This window comes from Setaria italica, chromosome IX (assembly GCF_000263155.2).
Source record: "Setaria italica strain Yugu1 chromosome IX, Setaria_italica_v2.0, whole genome shotgun sequence".
NCBI classification, from domain to species: domain Eukaryota; kingdom Viridiplantae; phylum Streptophyta; class Magnoliopsida; order Poales; family Poaceae; genus Setaria; species Setaria italica.
In genome coordinates this window covers 22,461,886-22,481,266 of record NC_028458.1, presented here as the reverse complement: position 1 = coordinate 22,481,266, position 19,381 = coordinate 22,461,886, and the positions used below count along the sequence as shown (strand labels likewise).

The 19,381-nt window shown below is 47.1% G+C and overlaps 2 protein-coding genes across 2 annotated transcripts; both read right to left on the bottom strand.

The window, feature by feature from the left end:
* Positions 1-11,671: 11,671 nt before the first annotated feature.
* On the bottom strand, positions 11,672-13,923 carry LOC101761216 (1,2-dihydroxy-3-keto-5-methylthiopentene dioxygenase 4). The gene is made up of 5 exons (XM_004983150.4): positions 13,648-13,923; positions 13,467-13,539; positions 12,634-12,728; positions 12,286-12,525; positions 11,672-12,129 (listed from the first exon to the last, which is right to left on the bottom strand). The coding sequence occupies exons 1-5, from the start codon at positions 13,657-13,659 to the stop codon at positions 12,001-12,003; spliced, it is 549 nt and encodes a 182-aa protein (XP_004983207.1). The 5' UTR covers positions 13,660-13,923; the 3' UTR covers positions 11,672-12,000.
* A 3,970-nt stretch (positions 13,924-17,893) lies between these two features.
* On the bottom strand, positions 17,894-18,617 carry LOC101760813 (glycine-rich cell wall structural protein 2-like). The gene has a single exon (XM_004983149.4). It carries the CDS (start codon positions 18,606-18,608, stop codon positions 18,036-18,038), a length of 573 nt encoding a protein of 190 aa, XP_004983206.1. The 5' UTR covers positions 18,609-18,617; the 3' UTR covers positions 17,894-18,035.
* Positions 18,618-19,381: the final 764 nt, after the last annotated feature.

The following is a 19,381-nucleotide window of genomic DNA, read 5'->3' as shown; positions in this document are numbered from 1 at the left end:
CTATGGAGGAAGCTCTTAGGGGTTTAATGGTCCAGCATTGTAACAACTCTACCTTAATTAAGTATAGTTAAACTTAAGCAAGTCATTAGTCACTAAGTAGAGGAGGTGAAATGTCTAAACTAACCCTAAAAATAGGAAACTTGAGTTTTTATATAAAAACTTAAAATTTTGTCCAAATAGGATTTGTAAAAATTTTAATTTCAAACAACTTTTATTATTAACACTTTGGCTGATTTGGAGTGGGAGAAGGTCAAAAACAAGAATCAAATCAGGAGTACATCAAAGACCTGCAAATGACGCAAGTCCTCGTGTTGGCGCTAAAAATCGGTCGATGATCTTCAGCGTTGGACACACGACCCAGGAGAATTTGCTTAGCTCCTATTTGGGTAATCACTCTGGTACGGTTCGCGCGGCGTGCCAGTCAATCTGACCTGTTGATTGACAAGGAAAGAAACGTATTAAATTCCAAGGGTTTCGATCGGCCAAAGTTCCGATCTATCTTGAAAAGCATATCAGCGAATCGGTCGATTTGCTATGAAGACGACCGGCTACAGAACAACCGATAGTCACGCAGCAATTGTGAAGAAACTACCGGAGTAGGCTAAACAACGCTACAAATGCAACACTTGAAATAGATCTAATCGGTTGTGTAATAATAAATAAGAATAACAGTAATAAAGCTGACAATTCAAATCTCAAGCTGGATAACTGGTGATAAAAACTAAAACAATAGGTAAAACCTATAATTCTAGTCAATATCGATAACTTGTGAATAAATCTAAATGAAACAATAGTGATGCACCCGAAGTTAAAGCTTAGATATTACTCGATAAGCGGAACTTACAGAATCGGCCGGAGATCGTGTCGATGTAGCCCTGCCAACCCGTACGAACTCGTGAAAGAAAAAGATGTATTGGCGAAGTCGCCGACTTGAAGGAAAAGTACGATGAAAAAGTAGATTGTTTGTATTGATTGATGTGTTCCTTACAAATCTCTAGAGATGGCTATTTATAGCCTGTTACAACTGATTTCCTAACCGACTAGGATCTATCTCTAATTTCAAATGAAAACAAATATTTACAAACACAACTTGTATCGGAGTTGGTTATCATATTCCCATGGGCCAATCTTTCTCTACCTGCCTTTCTAGCCCAACTTAAGCCCATATTGGCCCAGCTGCTCCAACCTTCCAATCAGCCGACTTCTATCAACTCCATTCGCCAATCGGCCGATACACTGTAGCACCAATCGGCCGATTCCCAACTATGGCTTTTAATCCGCCGCATCGGCCAATCTTTTCCTTCCCTGATGCCGATTCAAAATACGTGTCAAAATCTGGCATCAACACATGCCCCGCAGTTTCGGAGTAAAACATAACTTTTACTTCAAAATTCTTTTTTTTAACCTCTTCTCCAAAACAAATGTGGCAAAAATCTCCTTCTGTTTCATGGTCTTCTACCTAATGATTGCAATCTTTTCAAACTGGGCGCCCGAGACAACCACTCCTCCGAAATTCGTGTAGACGGCACGGCAAAAATCCCGCCTTTACCCCTTCTCTTGGACCATCTTTAAATACTGGCATTCTCCGCCGCTTTTTGTCCATGAGCTCAGTAACTTCTTCCCTGGCGAATCACTTTCCATCTTCTCCCAGCGCCCTTTTGGCTTCCAGTCGCATTCTCCGACGATCTTTCATTCGTCTGCATCCCGCTTGACTTCCCCTCAATGGCGGCGCCATCGGTAACTCCACCAGCAACGGAGGCTCCGCCGGTAGCTCCATCAGCGACGACAGTTCCATCGGCAATCCCATCAGCAACGATGAGCTTCATTCCAGAGGTAAACATCCAAAACCTTTCCTCTTTACTTTTTACCGCCTATGCATCTTTTAGATCTATTCTTAGTTCTTCCTTTTTATCTTTCTTAGGCGGTCAGACAGCAAATCACCATCCGCCTTTCTGACGCACCTGGCCTTATCTGCCTAGGCCCTATGGGGAACCTAGACCCAACTGATCTGATCAATTTAGAAACCCATAGGATCCCCTTTAAGCAATCACTTATGGATTTGATCCAGTGGTCAGGCACTTTTAGATCTTGGCCGAACGAAACTCCCGGCTGGAAAGAATGGTATCAAAGAATGGCCAACTCCAAGAGAGTTCAATAGGATGAATTGAAAATCGGCCAATGTATAAATCTATCTTTGTCCTAGATGGAGAAAAATGAACCCCTGGTGATAGCAGCCTCTTATTTTTGGTCTGATGTGCTCAATGCGTTTCTCTTTGGTCATGGACCCATGACCCCAACTCTGGCCGATGTTCTGATGCTGACTGGTCTCGATATCTCCACCCCCGATACACCCTTCAATTATCTGATCAAGCTGACCCATCGGCTGGAAATGAAAGGAATCGGTGGGTGGAAGGGGTATATCAATAAAAACATGAGGACCGGGACAATTTTAGAGAGAGAATATTCAGCGTTCTTGATGATGTGGCTAGAGAAGCACCTCTTCTGCGGCAGAGCAGTCAGCCCTTCTTCCAACACACAAGCTCTGGCCGAAGCCCTAGCAAGAGGATCCACCATTCCTCTCGGGAAGCATCTGCGAGGATCGGCCTACCACATGATGCACCAGATTGATGTCAAATTGTCAAAGGGAGAGCCGATTGGTAATCCTGGTGGCCCCTGGTAGTTCATCACCCTCTGGCTCAACTTGTACATGAGCAAGATCTTCCAGCAGCAGATAGAGACCAAGACATTCCCAAACATCGAATCAGAGGAAAATCCTACAGTGCGACGATGGTGCACCTCGTTTGGTGAAGCAGCATCGGCCTTTCCTGGCTGCCAGCTCACTGTGACGACCGGTCCCTAATCTTCCTAGTCAATCGTATCCTAGCCTTGATCATAGTCATCGGTCTTGTTTTGCCGCGCCTGAGTGCTCAGCCTTCCGCCCGGTCCCGACCCCTGAGACCCGACCCCTCCCCGCTTCGCTCCAATCCCGACCCCGGCAAACCCAGCCCACCATCAGATCCTTCTAAGTCCTTCCCCAAACGCCGTTCTATCCGACCAGTGGACCCTTGAGATCTTTTTCCCCAGATCTTCCGCGACAGGCGCACTCGAGTTGCATGCCCGCTTCAGAGTCTCCCCGCCGCGTGGCTCATCTTCTCCGACGCCCGCCGCTCAGTTTTGTCTCTGGCTCGCGACCGAATGGATTCTCGCGCCCCCTTCCCCAATGGCGGCGAAAGCCTCTCTGCAACCTTTCTGCAGCGCCTCGCCTCCCGCGCACATTATCACACCACCAGATCCCGGCCGCAGAGCCCGATGTTGCCCGTCTTTTCCGTCACTTCGATCTCAGTCGCGCCGCCTGGTCTCCGCTACACAACGATTCCTTCATCGCCAACCCCGACCACGGCAGCGACAGCTCCTTTTCCCCCGCCCTGCCAGAAGCCGCCCGACAATTTGTTGCTCCGCGCTCGCCCGCAAGCTCGCGGTTGCATGTCTTTTCACCTGTGCGCCCTCGATTCTAGCACCGTTAAGCCGGCCGCTTCTATCAATCTTCCGCACGGCGACGCCCGCCTCCGCCAAATCTCAACCACCGGCATACTGCTCCTGCGCCGCCCTGACGCCAGAACCCAATGACCGCTGGCGTCATCCCCGAGTCCTGCACCACCGCCCTCGTCGCTCAATCGCCGCCCCGGCAGAGCACTCCATTGTTTCTCCCCAACCTTCGCGCCGCTCCCCTTCTCTCTCCCGCGCCGCTTCCCTTCCCCGTTCCAGCAGCTATAAAAAGGACTACACAAGCCCGCCGGAGTTCCCTCCGCCATTGTTGCCTTCAGCCATTCTCTTGCTCCCTGCTCAAGCTCCTAGCGCCACACGCCAAGCTCTTGAGGAACTCTCCCCTCAGCTCCCCTCCGTTTTCCCCAAGCCACCCAGCCGCTTTCTCCTCCGTGCTGCGTAAAAGCTCACTTGTGATCCACAAGAAGCACCGCCGCCGCCGGAGTACTGCCGGTCTTAGCCGTTGTTCAAAGCCTTAGTCCCTCCGCCCAAGTCTGCTTCTTCCCGACCCCAAGTTTTCCTTGTAGGAAGAAGGTAAGCTGCCGACCCCAGTCCGCTTCGCCCGACCCCTCTTATCCGCCCGACCCCGGTTCCGTCTCGCCCGACCCTATCTGTTCTGCCGACCCCTATCCGCCTCGCCCGAGGGCTCGGCTGTGATCTTTTTCTTCAACCCGAGGGTGTATGTGTAAAACTTGGGAACCCTTCAGCGATTGAGTCTGAGGATCCCTAGCATACCGAATCCTCTAGTTTAAGGATCAGATCATAAGTTCCTTTACAACCCTTACCTCTTGATCTCCACCAGCTCCCTTGAACCTCCCCACCCTCCTGCTCTTTGTCGCGAGTTTCTAGGCTCAGGCGAGCAAGTGTTGCTATTGAAATAACCGTCTATGCTAACTCTTGCATTGCATTCGTGTAGAGCTGCGCCTCGCCGACGGCTTCTACGAGCTGCACCCGGCGCCAGAAGACGACGGTGTAGCTGAGCTCCTGCCCTCTGAAGCCGAAGCCGCCCCCGAAGTCGAGCAGTTCTCTTCCTCCTTGCTCGAAGGCAAGCCCCGGTTGCATGAAATCCCTGTGTGCTTTACCAAACTTGCGCATGCCTTCAGTAACATGCTTGTGCATTTACGTATAGGAGTTGTTTGAAACCCTAGATGCATGACTTAGTTATCCCTATGATCTGAGCACTAGTTGTTGGACCGAGTAGTTGCCTTGCTTAACTAGAAGACGGTAAAAGCCGAGTGATTCCCTGTCACTCGCGAGTTGTAGGAGTTGGATGTCTACCCTTCTGTTACAACTATAAGGACGATGGACGGGGCAGGGTTTTGGGTAACTCTTTGGTGGACGGATGGTTGCCCCGTCTGTCTATGAAAACTTGTTAAGGCCCGACAGTGGTGGTGTTCGTGATCAAGTGTTTGAAAGTACTAGCCTCATACTTAGTACGTGAGCGGTCGCCCCATTGTTCTTGGAACGGAGTTTTCCCCTGCGGATGTCGCACGTGGTGGCATGCGTGGTCACAGAACGGCAGAGGCCGGGTCTGTGAAACCTTGCACCAAAGGAAATGGGCCCGACACGGGTTAGGGGATTGATGGGGACGGCCGACACAGGAAGCGACCTCCGGGTGCGTGGATGTCGTGAGGCTAGGTTCACCATGCATGGTTAAAGAACTCGAATCGATTCGTCTGCCTCTCACAGTTTGAAATTGCTTGATCGCTATGTCACCCTGAGTAAAAGAGGAATTTGATGATGACATGGTTTTGTTGATATATATATATAGCTTGTTTTGGTTCTATGATTTCTTAGAATAGGTTGCAGAACCTAGACGGGTTAAAGAACTTAGAATCGGAGCTAAAAACTCGAAAAATAGGGTTTACTTAGTGCTTTTGGCAAGCAAACCCCTCAATCAGAAAGCCCTGCATGTCTAGAAGTGTGGAGTAGTTTTACTCCTATCGGTTAAGTCTTGTTGAGCTTAGTAGCTCAGCCTTGTTGTGACTCCTGTTTTTCAGGTGTTGTTGCTACCCCCGACCCTTCTCTTGCTGGCGCTTGGCCGCCCCAGCTCCCGCCGGGCTGGACGGTTGAGTGGGATCCCTCCTCGGACGGCAAGGAGAGGGATCAGTGATGTCCCGGCTGGCCTCACCAGGACATTCCGACCCCAACGACTGCTTCCGCTAGTGTTTTATCTTCTGTCGTTTTGTTTTTCCGAAATCTTGTAAAACTCTGATGTTCTTTTCGCAACTAAATCCAGTGGTTAAAGTGTTAACTGGGTGGACTTGTTGTACTCTCTGGAACTGCTCACCTTCGTGTGAGTCTGCTAAATCGGTCCTGTTCAAGTGGTTAAATCGGAGGAAAATCCGACAGCCCTTCGTGTTTACTCGGTTTAGGTATGAGTGTCGCATATCAGGTAGCAAAATCATGCTTAACACAGTAGATCCGAAGTGGATCCACCACACTCACCCCCACCCAGACAGCCGAATATTTCAGATGCTTCTACAATGGCTTTAGTGAAGAAACCACAAGTTGGTACCCATACCAGAGGACAGAGCCACTTTTTGAGCTTCCCTTCTGCTATGACTCGATGTCCAACTCTTTTGACAATGTTCTCACAGATGCCTTGATCAAACCAGGGATCTTACTGACGAACTTCTTCTCTGGGAAATATTCCCCAACTTATGAATTCTATAATCCATCGGTTGCAGCACGACAGTTTGACCTCGGTCAGCTGACGATTCAGGTTTACTTTGCCGGCCGAGCAAAATTCCGGGATGAGCTCACTAAGGGCCTTGACTATAATCGGCTGTGCGATTTAGTGCCTGATTCCAGTACCATTGATCTGAACAATTGGGTAGTAGCTCCTTTTGCTGTCCAACAATTCAAATTATGGTGGGCAGAATGGAAGCAGCTTCTCTTTTGTGTATCCCCTGCAACATATTGCAATGATCTGTACCCTGACAACATCAACCCAAACGCAGCGGTACTGCTCTCTTCTCAATCGATTTCAATGTCATTTCCTTTATGCTACAAATTTGCCGCTAACTCTTATTTCCTTTTACAGTCCGAAAGTCGACTTCCTCCGACGCGGAGCCGAAGTGGTAGGCCGATAGAAAATCGCTATCCATATACATCATTCCCACTTATTAGCTATCATGCTCCAACCATCGAAGACATCACCACCGGCCGATCAAAACAGGCGCCGAAGAAAACCTCTTCAAAGAAGACGAGTCGCCGAGTGCGTGCTCGTATAGAATTGGCCAATCAGTCGGCGGCGGCATCGGCTGGATCTTTAGCTGCGCCGATTCTACCGATTGTCGAAGAAGTCGACCCCCAGGCCGCTACAGAGGCTAGAGCAGCTGCTGCCTCATTGTTGGTAGAAGCTGTTTAGTTAACCTCGTATACCGCGCATTCTTCTAAGTATTCTGTCAGTATTAACTTCTACTTTCTGTTAGGCTGCGCAAATCGCCCCAGTGCAACCTCTGCAGTAATCGGCTACATCCCAGGCAGAGATAGGGACGCCAGCAATTCCTCCCACTGGGGTAGAGAGTCTTTGTTTAACTCAATTTTCTCAATACTTAACAAAAAGCTAACCGATTTTGATGCAGGCTACCCTGGGCACATCGATTGTACCTTTCCAACAACCATCGGCCGGGTGACTCACAGAAGTAAGGCAGCCATTATATGTCATCAGACTTAATCATTTGCCTTATACTTATAAAAATCCGCTTCCTGTACCTTTCCAGGAGGCTAGCCCGAGCACGGCGCCAATAATCGTCGAATCCTCCTCCTCCGATGAACCAGCCGCGCCAGTTCCCAAGATGAGGGTAGCGCTCCCACCGGCGCAAGCAGAAGAAATCCGCTTTAAAGAGGTAAGAAGCGTAACATCCAAATCGGCCGATTTCCTATTACCGTCGGCTAATCTGTATTTGTATCATTTCTTCTTTCTCAGGAGTAGGACACGCCCAACAACAGCCTCTTCTCCTTTGCGGTTGCACTTCTGATGATGAAGATGAAAGAAATCAGGGAACTATGGCTGCCTATCTCGGCTGACCATAGGTTGCATGTTTATATATGGAAGTTCCAAACAACTCCAGATAGATTACAAGTCCTAGTTGGTTAGAGTTCGATTCCATTGTGTAGAGGTACATCTTGTAGATAAACTAAACCATCTGTCCTATCTATAATGGAACTAGAATCTAGAACCAACTCTATACTTTCGGTTACAGGAGATATTATATCTCTAACACCCCCTCTCAATCTAATGATTCTGTCACTTGAAGATTTAGATTGCGCACAAAGTTTCCATCTGTCGAACTAGTAATGCTTTAGTAAATCCATCTGCCAACTGATCTCCAGAAGGTATGAAACGAACCTGAAGCTGTTTATTTATAACTTGTTCACGTACAAAATGAAAGCTGATTTCAATATGTTTTGCTCTAGCATGAAAGACTGGATTCGCTGATAGATACGTCGCTCCCAAATTATCACACCATAAAATAGGTGCTTGATTAACTTTTAACCCGAGCTCGCCTAGCAAGGATTCCAGCCATATTATTTCAGTCGTTGCATTTGCCATGGATTTATATTCAGCTTCAGTACTTGATCTAGAGACCGTTGCTTGCTTTCTAGCACTCCAGGACACAAGATTATTTCCAAAGAATATTGCAAAACCACCGGTGGACTTTCTGTCATCCACACTACCAGCCCAATCAGCATCAGAGAAACCACTGATAAGAGTACTCATAGATTTCTGAATTTTAAGTCCCAAATTCATAGAGTATTTGATATACCTGAGTATACACTTGACTGCTGTCCAATGTATGGTAGTAGGAGCAAGTAGAAATTGAAAAACTTTATTAACTGAGTACGACAAATCTGGGCGAGTCAACGTCAAATATTGAAGCGCACCAACAATGCTCCTGTACCGAGTGCTATCATTAGGACCAAGCGCCTCACCATCTTTCCTGGAAAGTTTCTCTGAAGCTGACAATGGAGTAGATGACGGTTTGCAGCTAGTCATACCAACTTGTGCTAGAATATCACGCGCATATTTTCCTTGTGAGAGGAGAATACCATCTTTTTCCTTCTTAACTTCAATACCCAGGAAATAATGCAGCTCACCAAGATCTTTCAAGGCAAATTCTTTCTTCAAATCCTCAAGTAAGGCCCGCACGGCATCTGTTGATGAACTTGTGACAATAATATCATCCACATAAATAAGAATATATATTATCACATTCCCTTTATTGTAGATAAAAAGGGAGGTGTCGGACTTGGAGGATGTAAATCCAAGGGAGATCAATTTCGAGCTTAACCTTGAATACCACGCTCTCGGCGCTTGCTTTAAACCATAAATTGCCTTGTCTAATTTGCACACAAAATTTGGTCGGCCTGGATCTTCAAAACCAGGCGGCTGCTTCATATAGACTTCCTCTTCCAGAACACCATGTAAAAACGCGTTCTGTACATCGAGTTGTCGAAGACACCAACCTCTGGAAACAGCAATAGACAAAACAAGCCTGACAGTAGCTATCTTGACAACAGGACTAAAAGTATCCTCATAATCAATACCATACCATTGTTTGAAACCTTTCACCACCAATCTAGCTTTGTATCTATCTATGGTTCCATCGGCTTTTTTCTTGATCTTGAAAACCCATTTGCAATCAATCAAATTGCTTCCTAATTTTTCTGGAACAAGGTGCCATGTCCCTTTACGTATTAACGCATCATACTCCTCTTGCATAGCATGTCGCCACTTAGCATCTCCAAGTGCATCTTGGATAGATTCAGGTTCACCAGTAGAACAAAGGAAACCATATCTTATCATGCCATCATACATCTTTTTGGGTTTAACAATCCCGCTTTGCAACCTGGTTTGTCTCCTGGATGAATTTTCTGGCGCAACAGACAGTGAACCAGGTGCTGAATCAAAAGTAGCAGGTGCATCAGAACTCGTGGGGACATGTGGCGCTGGCGGACTAGGCACTGGTGACGATTGCGCAGGAGGACCCGGAGGTGCGTACGAGCTGGGCCCAGCCCCCCCACGCAGCAGACCCAGACTGGTCGGAACGGGTGCGGGAGCGTCGCTTGGCGCAGCTGAAGTCCCGCGTGGATCGCTACGGTCCCCTGGTGCAGGTGCAGCGTAGGGATCTTCCTGAGTGCTGGCGTCCGGATATTTTGTGGCAGATGGGATTCGGAGCAGCACAGGAGAAAACACAACGCCAGGAGAAGAATTTGTAGCCGCTTCTTCTGCAAAAAATTCCTACGGTGCATCACTAAAACCAGGATTAGTAGCATCAGTAATATTGGAAGCAAAACAATTATCATCCCTGGGATTTTGAAGAGACTCAGGAAGAAGAATAATTTCTTTGCAAAGTTGAGCGCCCGCATTGGGATGAAGTTTAGCAAAAGGAAAAACAGCTTCATCGAAGATGACATCACGGGAGATGTAGATGCGACCAGTAGAGATGTCAAGACATTTAAACCCTTTGTGCATGGAACTATAATCAAGGAAAGCACATTGGGTAGATCGGAAAGAAAGTTTTCTAGAATTGTAAGGTCTTAGATTCGGCCAGCATGCACAGCCAAAAATACGTAACTTATCATAGCAGGGTTGCTCATGAAGGAGGGGCACATGAGGAACTTCGTAGTTGATAACTTTGCTAGGGAGAAGATTAATAAGATAAGTTGCGGTAAGAAACGCTTGATCCCAAAATTTTAAGGGCATAGAGGCATGTGCAACCGCATCGTGCACCTGCCCCCGTTGCAGTCTCGTCCTGCCTTTCCCTTTGGTGTGCAGGTGCAGGGAGGCACGATGCCTGCTGTCAGAGCGTCGCGGGCCGCACGTGCCATGCGCGAGATCCACGCTGCGTTCCTTGTGCGACTGTTCGGCTGTGCCGGTTCCACGGTCGGGTGCACTGAACCTGGACAGCCCTTGTTCCTGCTCCTGCCAACGTGCACTGTGTTTCTTTTCTTGCAGGTGCAGACGCCAACTAGGAAGTTCTCGAATCTTGATTCGATTTGTATATATGGCCTGCCCAACTTTGAACAACTAAAAATATTATTGCGTAGCATTTCGTTTGTATTTCACAAGTTTGTATTTATGAATTATTGTCCAAATATTAACTAATTAGGTTTAAAAGATTCGTCTCGCAAAGTACAATAAATTGTGCAATTAGTTTTTGATTTCGTCTACATTCAATACTCTATGCATGTACCGCAAGTTTGATGTGATGGGAAATCTTTTTTTTTCATAGTGCCAAAGTTGAGATTTTGGGAGAAACTAAACAGGACCTAAGTTTTCTTTTTTTTAAGGTTAGGAGCCTGCTCCCTTCGTTCCGTAATAAATGCATTTATAGAGTTCAAAATATGTCCTTAAAATAAGTGCATATTTAGGAATTGAACCACATAACTCTAGTTATCTTTTTCGACTTTATCTCTTTCCAGAGTGCAATAATTACATCTTTATAGGGGTATATATGTAATTTCTCATTAATATTGATCTCTTCACCCAAACTTTAGGAGTGCATTTATTTTGGGACGGAGGGAGTATGCTGACCGCCATATAGTATTGCATGCCAAGCTCGGATGGAAAAAAAACTAAAACCAGCAGCAGTTCCTCATGGTCTAGACTCTAGACAGTTCTTTTTATTTCAAACATTCGAGGAAGTTGTTGCATCGGTAAGAACGAACCTCTTAGGAAAAAGAAAATCTGTTTCTAAGCATACTGGAGAGAAATTTTTGTTACGAACATTGGGCATCCGGCATTGGTCCAGCCAATTAAGAACCGGGCATCTAGTACAAATTCTTACTTAGTTGTCACTAGTTAGTTAATTCCTATGTTATGAATCAACAACGCAAACTGCCATCCTGCTTGCCACCAAAGATTCCTCAAAGCCAACATGTAAATTATACTTCATCCGTTCCAAATTGTAGGTTGTTTTGACTTTTCTAGACTCATAGATATTATTATGTATGTCAAATTGTAGGTTGTTTTGACTTTTCTAGATTCATAGATATTATTATGCATTTAGATATAGTGTCTAGATGCATAATAATATCTACGAAGTTAAAAAAGTCAAAACAACCTACAATTTGAAACGGAAGTATATAATTGTAACGGAAGTATATAAACAGGAACTACATTACAGTTCTCAATGGCACGAGATTTCCATTCCACGACAGACACTAGTATTTAGTAGTACCATACACAACAAGGCAGATGCATATACCACAGCATTGCTGCTGCTGCAACCAACATGTAGCTGTATCAAGCAGATACAAGGAAAAATACTGCATCGTACGTTTCCATAGGTGCCATTTTGTATCTTTTACGTGCACAGCTTAATTCAGGCATGCAGTACTTCCATGATTCTGATAATACAGCAAGCAAGGTTTCTGCTCCAACTGTAGGATCATACTGTGATGTACATGAGTTCAGTAAATTGTATATTCATGGTAACAGCAGATTCAGTGTGCTGCAAGAGCAAATCCAGTGTTCCCCATCACATTCTTGACGTACTCTTGCCTCGCGGGGTGGCCCTCCTGAGGCCGGTTCAGCGCAGTCCAGACTGGTTCCCCGATGAAGAGCCTCATCAGCTGCAAATTCAAAGGAATCTCAGCATTCATACTTGGCATGAAACCTTTTGCTACCACTAAGAATGTCTTGTAGCTGTATGCATAACTGTGCCACAAAGTGGTGACAAAGAGATCAAATTAGCAGCTCTTATTATGATTCTAAAATCAGGTTGATACCTTCACATAGTTGGCACTGTCGAGCGTGAACCGATGATAGATTCCAGCTGGCAGGATGATCATGTCTCCTTCTTTGATCCAAATCCTAATCCACTTGTCGTCCTTGTCACGGACATCAAAGTACCCGCTGCCCTCCAAGCAGTAGCGGATCTCTTCGTCAGCGTGCATGTGCTCCGTGAAGAAGTTCTTCACCTTCTCCTCATAGTTCTCCAGTTTGTCAGGACATATCTCAATAAGATCCTTCAGGAAGCAACACATATTCTGGTCAGGGCATCATACACATGAAATGGAAAACATGGAGTAACAGATTCAGAAAGTTGCTGAAATTCATGAAAGATTAGCGCAGACCATGTAACTGTATCCTCTTTCTTTGCGAATTTTTGCAAGCTCTTCTTCGCTTTCAGACTTCTTAGGGTCCAATTGCCAATACAACACACCGACATCTGCAAAAACAGGTACTTAAGTCACATAACGAAGCAGGTACAGAACAAAGAGCTTAACAGACTCTCTAAATACCATCGGTACGGTTGGCTGCTGTAGTTGGATCCAATCCAATTGAAAGTTAATCACCACATAATCAAGAAGTCAGAATCCTAATGGTACTATTTACGGTCACTTTGAGCATGTTTGGAATCCAATTCGTTAACAAACTTTCACCAATTCCAGTATGAATTTTGTGGTTATGGCTCCAAAAGAATATTCCACCAACAGAGTAGACAAAGGAAGTGCTCTCAAAAAGCTACCTTGATATTTCTACGCAGCACAGCAATTGCTAACACATTCAGACAAATGACCCAATTGCAGAATAGCAATGCAGATGTTGCTGAAGAACCATAATTTCAGGGAAACATTGATAGATACTGAACATTGAGTTAGCATTTGACCATACAAAGCAAACAACTTCTCGGTTGATTTGAGAACACTAAGTCCACTGAAATCTGAATCAACGGGAACATATCGAACCTGTTTGATCAATTGCAGTCCGTGTCCCTGTTCAAGCAATTGTATTGGCACAAAAGCATAAAGGCCTAAGATAGCAGCGCCAAGCCTTGCACATATCCTCAATTCCGCGTACTCGGAAGGGGATCAAAAATTGGGAACAACTTGTAGCAAAAGGAACCTAGGATGGGTGCCAAGAACTCAATAACTGAAGCAAAGAAGAAAAGACATGGGCACCTTACCTTCAAGCTTGGAGAGGGGCAGGAATTCCTTGGGCCCTTGGAGGTCCTCGCCCTTCTCCCCCACAATCCATGCCTAACAATCCAAGAACCAACAGCACAAAACGGATCAGGTCAACGAATAACCGCATCAATAATCACAGAACAAACGCATCGAGACTCCTAGGCAAGATCCTGTCTGTACCCGCGGAGCCATGCCGAGTGGAACGGGAACCGCGGAACTGGGAGCTATATCTCGCTTGGCTTTTGGGGCGCTGCCCTGTGCGCGTATAAATCCAGGAGGACGGATGGCTACCAGTGGGTTCCAGAACCAAGATTGTCCCTTACTGGATTGTCTTGTGCGGCTGTGTGTTGTGATTGTGGTGGAGCTGGCAGATGGAAAGGGAGCCACAGGGAATCCCTGATCTGTCCTGACTCTTGAGAATCACTGCCGGCGACAAACAGCTTGCGGTTGCTGGCGATTCAAGAACGCCAGTGTGATTTTTTGAGGGAACGCACCAGTGCGATAAAAACAGAAGAAAGTCAAAACGATAGGGATTTTCCACCTCCTCCGTATCAAATTATCGGCCATAAATTGTCTGTAAGAGGCCCATGGTCCGTAGGCCCATTTGGTTTCATTATTCCATAAGGGCGTCATGGGCCGGGGACGCATGTGCCCGTCTCGCACATTTTTGTTTGACTATGCCTATCACAGAAACAAGGCTTTGCCCGGACCTTTCCTCTCAATCAATCTCAAATCGAAAGCTGGTGGAGGCGAGCGAGGGAGAGCGCGCGGCAGCAGGGGCGATGATGGCGTGCGTGCTCCTCCGTTGCCTTCAGGTGCGGAGGGCAGCACCTGGCGCACGGTGTGCTCGACGCGGCAGTCATAAGGCCCCGTTGCAGGGTGAACTTTTTTTATTTTTAATCTTTTTTTATTTATTTTTAAAAATAACCTCACCCGGCTTTATTTGCGCGGCGTAACCCTTTTGGCCGCGCCAGACCGCCTGGCGCGACAGTAACACTCTGTCGCGCCGCATGCACTGGTGCGGCGGCCCCTGCCACGCTGGCGCGGCGCCAGGTGGGCGCGCGTTCGCCGCGCCAACCCGCCTGGCGCGGCAGGGCCAGCACTAAATCCGCGCGCCAGCTCCCTTCCTCCTCGCTCCTCCTTTCTTCCTCCTCCAGACACACCACACAGCAGCACCTTGTAGTGCCGGCCCCCACCGCCCCACCCCCAAATTCACCCAAAATCCGACGATTTGGGTGGGGAAAAGTAGTGAAAATCGATCACTGCTTCGTATGGAAGGTATTCCCCTACTTATTCTCGTATTTTACCGTTGCATTTGGTAGATCGGAGGATGTTTAGGTGACTTAGGGTTAGGTTAGTGATTTGAATTTTGAATGAAATGCAATGGTGTTTTGTGTTAGATGATACGTAGTTCATACGTAATTGAGTCTCTGACCGCGATATTGACGTGTAGAACTTGTTGAATGCTTCGATTTAGGTATATATTCATCCAATTGTGTGGTTTACATGACATGTATTTTTTTATATCTTCAATTAATTAGTCTCATATTTTTGTTCCTTAATATAGTTGCTATAGTTGATATGTTTCAGTGTTTGTATTTCGTAGATCGAGTGTTTACATTTTATCAAAATGATGTATATAGCTCGTATGGATTACGCGTGTAAAGTTTATTTGTGTATTAAATTTGTTGCACTTGATTTCCAGGTAAGATGACAACATTTGGGCTAGGCATACGAGCAATTTCGACTGTAACCTCCAAACATGCAACATTAGCTTCATGCACAACATCCTTATAGTGCTTCCAATTCGCATCGGATGCTAACTTCATGAGAACATAATGAGCTCTAGCTTTCCCACAATCAAAACGACCTCTCAAACTGATCTCATCTACTCTACATCCATACTTCCTCATTACACGGTCAACTAAATCACTAAAACTTGGAGGACCATCGAAGAATTCAATTGACTCATTCATATTCTCTAACTCCCCATTTTGTTTCACAACACCACCATCAAAAAATCGAACTAAACGATCCATCTACAAAATACAAACATTTCACCATGTCATATACACTACACATTGCACATATTCGACATATCAACTATACACATTACATATATTGGACAAATTGCAAATAAAAAATACACATATACATTGCACTATACGATTCAATGAATATATACCTAAATCGACAAGTTCTACACGTCAATATCGCGGGCAGAGACTCAATTGCGTATGAACTACGTATCATCTAACACAAAACACCATTGCATTTCATTCAAAATTCAAATCACTAACCTAACCCTAAGTCACCTAAACATCCTCCGATCTACCAAATGCAACGGTAAAACACGAGAATAAGTAGGGGAATACCTTCCACACGAAGCAGGGATTGATTTCCTCTACTTTCCTCCACCGAAAACGCCGAATTTTGGGTGGATTTGAGGGTGGGGCGGCAGGGGGCGGCGCAGGGAGCTCGGTCTCGGGTGTCTGGAGGAGGAAGAAAGGAGGGAGGGAGGAGGAAGGGAGCCGGCGCGCGGATTTAGTGTTGGCCCTGCCACACCAGGCGGGCTGGCGCGTCAATGCTGCCGCGCCAGGCGGGCTGGCGCGGCGAACGCCCACCCACGTCAGCGCCCACCTGGCGCCGCGACTCGCCGCGCCAGCGTGGCAGGGGCCGCCGCGCCAGTGCATGCGCGTGGCAGCATGTTCCTGTCGCGCCAGGCGGTTTGGCGCGGCCAAAAGGGTTACGCCTTTCCTGCCGCGCTAGGCGGTCTGGCGTGGCTAAAAGGGTTACGCCACGCTAATAAAGTCTGGGTGAGGTTATTTTTAAAAATAAATAAAAAAGGGTTAAAAATAAAAAAATAGTTCTTGCAGGGTCCAGGAGCCTGTACGCCTTGGAGCCACTGGCGTATCCAATGAAACCAACGGGCGGCTCCGGTCTTCAAGCTTGGAGATGTCGGGCTTCACAACTTTGCGTATGCCATGTAGCCAAACGTGCGGAGGAAGAAGACGGAGGGCTTGTTGCTTCATACGACGTCTTCCGTCAAGGCTCTTGGTTGGTGCACGTTTGGGGAGGAAAACGGCCGTGGAGACCGCCTCACCCCAATAGTGCGACGACATCTTCCCTCACTTCAACAGCACTCAAGCCGTGGGGAGCACCGTCTGATTCCTTCTCTCCACGATGCCGTTCTGTTGCGGCATGTAGGGCGCACTGAAGTGGCGCTCGACTCCTTCCTCCTCGTAGTAGCGCGTGAACTCAGCGGATGTGAATTCTCCACCATTGTTGGTGCGCAGAACGCGCAAGCGGCAGCCACTTTGGTTCTCGGCGGCGGCTCGCACCTTCTTGATCGCAGCCTCAGCTTCACTCTTGGCGAAGAGGAGCTCAAGCCACATGAAGCACGACAAGTCGTCGACGAGGATCAGGAAGTAGCGCCGTCCACCTGGATCAGCTTGCGACACCGGACCGCAGAGATCACCATGAACAAGCTGAAGAGGAGCGTCGGCGCGGTACTTAGCTTTGGCGGGAGAGGAGATGCTTGGTCGTGATGCACGTCTCGCACAGCGGGTCGACGTGATCCAGCTGAGGAAGATCACGTACCATGTCGTTGCGCGCCAAACATCGTAGCGCATCGAAATTGAGGTGGCCGTAGTGATTGTGCCAGAGCCAAGAATTCTCTGCTCCAGCTCTAGCGCCATTTCTATCCTCTTGTCAACCTGCAGCACCAAACTCGATGGCTTCCCAGAGGTCACGGGCTTCGAGGTTCACCTTCATGACCAAACTCCAATAGGCGTAGTTTGTCTTTGTTAAGATCGGGAACGTGCCGGCGCCGCCGACTTCCTTCACGACCCGCTGCACCACGTTGCGGCCACGACGTCGGCTTGGGGAGGGAGTTTTCGAGTTCCTCGACCTACTAGTGCGCGGGGAGGGCACCGACTTCTCTTCACCTACCTTCTTGCCGTCGTTCTTGGCTTCCATGCTCGAGTTCGCCAAAGGGGTCGGGGCGGGGTTCCCGCCATCTTGGAGATCAAAAACCAGGCTCTGAATACCAGATGTTGGAAACAGAGAAACGATTTTGGTGGTGCAGCTTTTCTGATTATATTGGCAACAATATATAGCCTAGATACAAACTAAGACTCCCGTGGAGCAAGGCCTGAGATGGCCGAAATGTTCTATCTGTACCAGAAGAAACAGAAAACTAACTAGGACTCTATCACAAAGGGATACCGCTAACTCTAGTCGTGTTGCCCTATCTAACTCCTAACTAAATTATGCGCACATGCTGGATTATGTCTACAAGCTATCTAATATGACTCTTTTTATAGTAGCGTGCTTATTTGTTTTTTCACTGCACGGTGGTAGTGCACACATTAATTCAAACAACACTCAGACAATATGAAGGTTAATTTGTACAAATTTACCAGAGTAAATCAAGCTCCTGAGACTTTTAGTAAATAGAGTCCCCAGAGCCTTTTATTAGATTGCAAGGAGAGGAAATCAAACATTAATGGGAACATCAAGGTTACAACAATACCATAGCGGGTTCTAGCTTGGTAGAATATAAAAGTTTAAGGTTTTGCATCGCCGTACCCAGAACCACTACCCGCGCCACGACCGCTACCTCCATTTTGACCATAGCTTTTGGCTCCACCGGTACCAAAAGCATTTGCATTCGTATTTACGCCACTGTAAAACGGATTAGATTCACCAAATCCGCCACCGCTACCACTACCAACTCCGTAACCACTAGAACCAAAGTAGCCTCCACCTTTTCCACTACCCCGGCCGCCACCGCTACCTCCTGCACTTGACGATCCACCAAATGGGTCTGAACCAGCCAAGCTGGTGCCGGAGCCCGAGCCAGAACCAGCACCATGTCCAGAACCACCATACAGTCCACCGCCGCCACCTTTACCTCCACCTCCACCACTTCCATGGGCAGAACCCCCATAGTCACCACTCACACCAGATCCAGTACCACTACCAGACCCGGAACCAGCACCATCCATAGATCCACTGCCCTCTCCCCTTCCTGTCCCAGACCCTTCTGAGCTAGAGTACCTAGCTACCCTCGCAGCCTCGCCTAAGCCAATACTTATGAGGACAATGAAGCCTAGAGCTGCAAGCTTCATGCCAGCCATTTTGAGGTGTTGCAATACTTGTGCGCTAAGCCTGAAGTGTTGCATAGGTACTTATAGTTGCGGCCGTGAAGTGCTGCAGGATACTTGTTTCATTCACTTGACAGCTCCTGGCGGTTGGTTTAAGAGTTAAGCTGGAGTTTTCCATAGCAACTGGATCGGCTTACAAGACAATCAACTAGTGAAGCGAGTTGACCTAGCTACACAAGTACATATCGATCGATGCGCGCGTGATTAGTAAATAACGAAGACATCTTCTGCGCTTAGGAAGGAGATATCCGGTGCCACTGCCATGCCAAGCTAGATAGGACTACTAGTGCGCAAACGTTTACCTCGAGAAGTCAAGTCAAGCTGCATCGGTAGGTTGATCCACTGATCGACGATAGACGACAGCACAGTACAAGTTGACATTTTAGCGACGACCTCGAAGTTTGCGGTTGACTGATGATCTCGAGGGCGCGCACGCAGGAACAAGAGCAACCTTGCGGGTCAGGAGAGGTGAAAGGTAGCAGTGGAGGCTTGGAGCGTGAGAGTATAGACGATGCATGCCTGCTTACGTGTTGCTAAATTTACTAGCGCGGTAGTAAGTACTAAATGACTAGTGATTAACCAGATCAGATTAAATCGACTTTGGAACTTCTCTTTATTAATCTCTGTGTGTGAATGGCAGCCCAGCGGATAGGTTAAGCCCTTGTTTAGTTGTTAAAATTGGGAGTGTCAAAATTACTGTTCCGGCACTGTAGCACACTGTAGCGTTTTGTTTGTATTTGTGAATT